This window comes from Pterocles gutturalis, unplaced genomic scaffold, assembly GCF_000699245.1.
Source record: "Pterocles gutturalis isolate BGI_N339 unplaced genomic scaffold, ASM69924v1 scaffold35322, whole genome shotgun sequence".
Lineage (NCBI taxonomy): Eukaryota > Metazoa > Chordata > Aves > Pterocliformes > Pteroclidae > Pterocles > Pterocles gutturalis.
In genome coordinates, this window is record NW_010109022.1 from 29,656 (window position 1) to 35,655 (window position 6,000).

Below are 6,000 nucleotides of genomic sequence, written 5' to 3' on the forward strand. Positions count from 1 at the left end.
GGTGCATTTTGTGTTTTCAAAGCAGCTAATCCATGAGGTAGGACCTAATCTCTTATAGTGAATTAGATGGTCTTGGACAGGTAGCTTAGAAGGTGCTACAGAGATTTTGAGTCAGTCATGGCTTTTGTTACCAGCAAAAGTGTAGAAGTAGGAAATAAAAGAAAATCGGAGGATATTCTTAGTTCAGAAGATTCTGAGCCTGTTATTATCACGTGGATTTCAAATCATTATTCTGGTTTTTGTTTTAGCTAAATAAGACTGTGCACATAACTATGTCTCATTAACTCAGATGCATGCTGCCTGGGAAGTCTTATACTGCTTTTTGCCCAAATAGCATTTTATCTAATCTGGCCTTCCAACCATGAGAATCTTTCAAGAAATAAACTGGTGATTTATGTAAGTCCTTAGGACTGTTTAATGGCTGTGTGTGAGCTGCACAGATTATTTAAATGTATAAGGAATGTAACCTGGTTATCTTCTTGGCTGTAAAAGTGGCGGCCGTTTGAGAGCAGCTGTCCAGAGCTGAGGCAGCGACAGGGTCATTCAGCAAGGGGATCTGGGCTGTGCCTATTTGGCTTTTGTACTTCCGTCACAGCCTTCGCTTTTTCCTCTTGTACTTCAATTCAGGCCGAAGGAAGTTTTCATTTCTGGAGGGAATCCCTTGAGGAAAACATTGAGATGCTACAGGCGTTGTGTGGCTGACACAGGCTCTTCTGAAAACCCTGACTGCAAGGCTAATACAGGGGATCCCTCACTGGGCTCCAGTGACAAAGAATAGACCCAGCCACATTGCCTGGGTTCAGCCATGCACTCTCAGCCCTATTCTGGAGGCTCTCTTGACACTGAAAGAGTTAGCAATGGCATGGGGAAAACAAATGTGTCCTCACAAGAAGAGAGGCCAATGTCCTTTGTGGAGGGGACTCTCACCCCCTTACCTGTCTGTGCCTCTGGGCCCTGGCACGCTGCAAGGGTTGATAGTACATGTATGAGTACTTTAAGTAGGAATCAGAATACTTCTGGGCCAAATTTGCAGTGTGTCTGAATATATGCTTGTGTACGCTAATACAGTACAAAAGGCAGATGTGTATCCTTGCAATTGTTCACTTGCACACTGTTTTACTGGAAAACATGGAAATACTGTGATGCAGAGAAAGGAATCACTTCCCCCAGTGTTGGACCTGCTGTCCCATCAGGTAGTATACACTACCCCTTACAAGGTTAAAAAATAACAGCTAAATTATTTGACATAATTGTTACATGATTTAAAATCTTTCTTTCACAATTTTGTAGATCCATATCAGATCCTTGGACCGACAAGCAGCCGACTTGCAAATCCAGGTGAGAAGGGATTTTGCTGATTTAGGAGGATTTCTCTTCACTGCTAGTGTCCCCACTTCAGCTTCAAGGCCAGACCTGGAAGGTGGTGTAACTGATGTTACCGCTCTGCAGTATGACCCAGTGGGAGTTGATGATACCCAATCTGTTGACAGATTAGGTTTCTAAATTACACGAGGGTGGGACTGAGGTCACAAACTAAGACTCATAAACTCATGTATCTTAATGCAGGTGTCTACATATGAGCTAGGTGTCTTTTTTTCCCATGATATGCATTGAAGACGTAGTTAATATAGCTCTCCATAGAGAGCTATTCAAATCATCCTAGAGTAGATGGTTACGTTCAGTCAGTCAAATACCTCATTAGAGGTATTGGAACTCCTCATGTCAATAGGAGTTCACTTCAGTTGCCTAAACATCGGTATTTTTTAAGTGCTGTAAGGTATCGCATCTGGCCTCCAGAAGGGCATGAGTCTCTTACTTATCTGTGCCATACATGTCCCATATTCTGTTAATCCACAATACAATGCCATACTGACCTTGACAAATTCAAAATTTTCGGATGAATAACCCAAACCAACAAAAATATCTAGGGAAAAAAACAGGAAAGCATAGTCTATTTCCAAAGAATAACTGGCTTACACACTTCAAAAATGTTCTCCCACTTTAAGAAGAAGGCAACGGGGTCACATTGTGGACAGGGGCTTGTAGCATATTTTAGCTAAAGATGAACCTTCCTCATGAGTTAATAACACTAATTGTGAACTGTGCAGATTTCACTGTAGCTGCTCTGAGTCTGTAGGACGCACTATGGCTGTACACCACCATAATCAACATCATAATCTGCCACGATGGATTGATGTTGTACTTGCCACTTCCTATTTCCATTGCTTTAACAGCCACAGGACAGAGTGTTCCTGGTTCCATATTGCAGGTCTCCTCAACCCCCAGTAACAATGTTTCTTCTTAGAAAGAATTATGGCTCTTCAAGCATGAAATTGCGGAAATTCTGATCCATTTCCTTTCACTTTATCCCAAGAAACATCAAGCACAGTTCCAGATTAGCTTACTTTCTAAACAGTTTTGCATGGCAAAGGAAAGCAATTAAGCAAGTATTAAGAAATAGGATTTTTCAAATGGCGTAAGGCGGTGGGTTTCCAGGTGACACTGATCTTAACTGGAAGTGGGACCCTACCTCCCTTTAATTTGTTCCTAAACCCCGACTTTTACAATTTTGTCAAGTGTCCACTTGGTAGCCTTCGTTACTGTGGATGACGCTAACATGATCTGGATTCGGATACTTTTTTAACAATTGGATATGGAGATCCTACCCACCATAATTCCTGTGCTTTAACATGTTTTGTGTGTTTATAAATTGGTGGAATTACTCTCTCATGAAAAAGAAATTGACAGCAACCATTTATTTTCATAGGACTATGTATTACATTTGGAAGGCAAGTGTTTATGTTAGAACATATGTTGGATTGCTTATTCAAAAATTTGTGTTTTGTCCAGTGCTGAACTGTTTATTGATTTTCAAAGGCTAATCCTCTTGTTATGTTTCGTGTATGAAAACTTGCATGCTTTGCTCATACCATGAATTTTTTGTTTGTTTGTTTACTTAATGCATGTAAATGGAACAGAAGAAATTCATTAAGGCCAGTTTGGATAAATATCATTTAAGCAAATATAAGTTTCAGTTGCACTGAAGTGTAAACTGCTAATGGATTTCAGATGCTACTCTAGCTTGATACTGTAATTCGCTACTGTAAGCTTTCTAAAGAAAAGCTTGTTTATTCTGGTTTGGAAAAAAAAAAAAAAAAGAAACCAAACCGATTCCTGGTCAGAGATGTACTTAGAAGTTAGCACATACGAGCTGGTTAGCAAATTCCGCTGACATTGTGCTTGTGAAATGATTGCCTTGCGAGCTGCCTCAGCTGTATTTTTCATCATTTCAGTGCTCCTTTATTGAGAAATGCTAAGCTTTTAACATGAGTATCAGTGGCAAGGCCCTTTGAAATCTACTTTCAATTGCCTAAAATGGTCACATTTTGTTCCTATAACTCTGGGCAACACACTCCAGCAAAGTTGACAGCAGACTAATTATTTTCTTCTTAAGATGAAATTGGCAGAGGGAGAAAAAAACAACCTTTTAAGTCTAAACTTCCATAATCATTTAAAGTCATTTGACACAGAACAATGACAAGAATGTATTTTATGGACCTTTTCACTGTTCTTGCAAATGTTTCACCCTATGGTTGTATGCAGTGCAACAGCAAGCTAGTGAGTTTCCGTTCTGCATTTCCCCAAATGCTGCAAATGGATGATACGGTTTGGCACGAGCCCAGCTTTCTCTAAACTTCTCCATTTTGTGTAGGCTTATTCCATAGCAGAGAGCAGTAGTTGCAACATAATGCTGTGAGAACAAGCAAAATGTTACGCAAGTGAAAGCTGTTTGTCCTGAACTTTAGAGATTAGTTTCCTAAATGAGCGCTGTACTATTTCCCCATCAATTGTCTACACTGAATGACATTGGGTAACTGTTAAATCTCCATGTAATGGCATTCTGCCACTCAGATGAGGGAAAACATGACACATAACCATTATCTCTGCTCTTTAGGATTTCGTGAGACGGGGCTGAGAAAAAGGGGACTGGTTAAGAATAAGAAGTAGGAACCGACATTGCGACATTTCCTAATAGGGCCCTATGTGAGAGCCTGGATGGATTGATGTCTTAACATTATTAGTCACTAGTCCTGACATTTCTATTTCGTTTCCCACCACAGGGAGTGGGCAGATACAGCTGTGGCAGTTCCTGCTGGAGCTCCTCTCGGACAGCTCCAACTCCAACTGCATCACCTGGGAGGGCACCAATGGGGAGTTCAAGATGACCGATCCCGACGAAGTGGCTCGGCGCTGGGGGGAGCGGAAAAGCAAACCTAACATGAATTATGACAAACTCAGCCGTGCACTTCGCTACTACTATGATAAAAATATTATGACTAAGGTTCATGGTAAGCGCTACGCCTACAAATTCGATTTCCACGGAATCGCTCAGGCTCTCCAGCCTCACCCCCCAGAGTCGTCCATGTACAAATACCCATCAGACCTCCCCTACATGAGTTCCTATCATGCACACCCTCAGAAGATGAACTTTGTAGCTCCCCACCCCCCCACTTTGCCCGTAACATCGTCCAGCTTTTTTGCTGCCCCTAATCCGTACTGGAATTCACCGACTGGAGGTATCTACCCCAGTACCAGGCTGCCAGCTGCTCATATGCCTTCTCATCTTGGCACCTACTACTAAGTGGGGAAAAAAAGAAACACCAGAAAAATCAAAGAAAGACATTTCTCACTGGGATAAAGTCCCTGATTAATTGCAGTGAACTCTATTGGAGTACATAAATTAAAAGTGCCTAAAGAGACAAGTGAAGGTTTGGCTGGGAAACAAAACATTTGAAAATATATGTCAAAAAGACTCTTTGTAGTAGGGATTTAAAGGAGGTATTCAAGAAGTATTAAGATTCTGAAATGTAATGTATATGGGCATCTACTCTGTGGACCAAACAACAATAGACTATTGGAGGTAAAAGCATGAAATGATAAGGAAAACCTGCGAAAGCTAGTGGTCTTAAAAAGTTGATAAGCTTATGTGTAAAGTTTGATATCTTGCTAGTGCAAAACTGGGACTATACTACAGCAATATAAGGATAAGTCTATAGTGACATAACATCCAGTACATGAATCATTACAAAAGAGGAGGGAAGAAGGTAAAAAAAAAAAAAAAAAAAAAGGAAAAAACCTACCTGTATTTAAAATATAGAAACACATCAACAAAAGAGACTGGTTTAATGTGGAAGCTGGTTTGGAATATAACAGCATTGTTTTAGTTAAAATCATATGCGTTCCATTCATCAGAGTGTTATCAGCTACTCAAACTGTGAAGACAACCCAAACTTCAAGATTCCTTGACAGTGTTACAGGAACCCTGAGCCAAACATTGGAAATGAGAATGTGCTGAAGGGCAAGTGTATGATTGTAGATCAGAGGCCTGCACCTGACAGAGGAAGCAGAAAGGAGCAAGAGGAGGACAAAGGCGGTGAGAATGGGAGAAAAGAAACTTTTTTAGCAGTAGAGACTGAAAAGACTGAACACTTAGTAGCATTGGGACTATGAAGAAACACTTGTTTGGACTTGTGAAACATGTTGCTCAGTATCGTACCATTCCCAGTATTACAGGAGGAACAGACTTGATTTTGTAGTGGAAAAAAAAGTGAAAAAAGGGAAAAGCAAAATAATTCAGAAATCAAAATATGCATCTCTTTTTTTTTAAAAAAAAAAAAGTAAAACTGGAATTGTGTTTGGTATTTAAAAGTTACCGGTTAAAACCTCATCATTATTAAGGGAGTTTGTTTTCTGTTGGTTAAAGCGAGAGACAACCCCTGACTGCCAAAATCAGAAATCATCTAAGTATTTTTGTTAGGCGGGCGCCAGTTTTTCTTTATCGAGTCGCGAACGCTGTGCGTTTGTCAGAATGAAGTATACAAGTCAATGTTATTTTTTCCTTTTTATATAATTATTATATAACTTATGCATTTATACACTACGAGTTGATCTCGGCCAACCAAAGACACAAAAAAGGGACAATCAAAAATATTGTGGCCT

The 6,000-nt window shown here is 40.1% G+C and overlaps 1 protein-coding gene across 3 annotated transcripts in view; it reads left to right on the plus strand.

The window, feature by feature from the left end:
• ERG (v-ets avian erythroblastosis virus E26 oncogene homolog) overlaps positions 1–5,095 on the plus strand; it is a 34,140-nt gene extending 29,045 nt beyond the window's left edge. For all 3 annotated transcript variants that reach the window (XM_010072840.1, XM_010072841.1, XM_010072842.1), the window contains 2 exons: positions 1,291–1,338; positions 4,122–5,095. In XM_010072840.1, coding sequence (XP_010071142.1) covers positions 1,291–1,338; positions 4,122–4,642 — 569 coding nt within the window. In that variant the 3' untranslated portion in view covers positions 4,643–5,095. The remainder of the gene's footprint in view (positions 1–1,290; positions 1,339–4,121) is intronic.
• Positions 5,096–6,000: the final 905 nt, after the last annotated feature.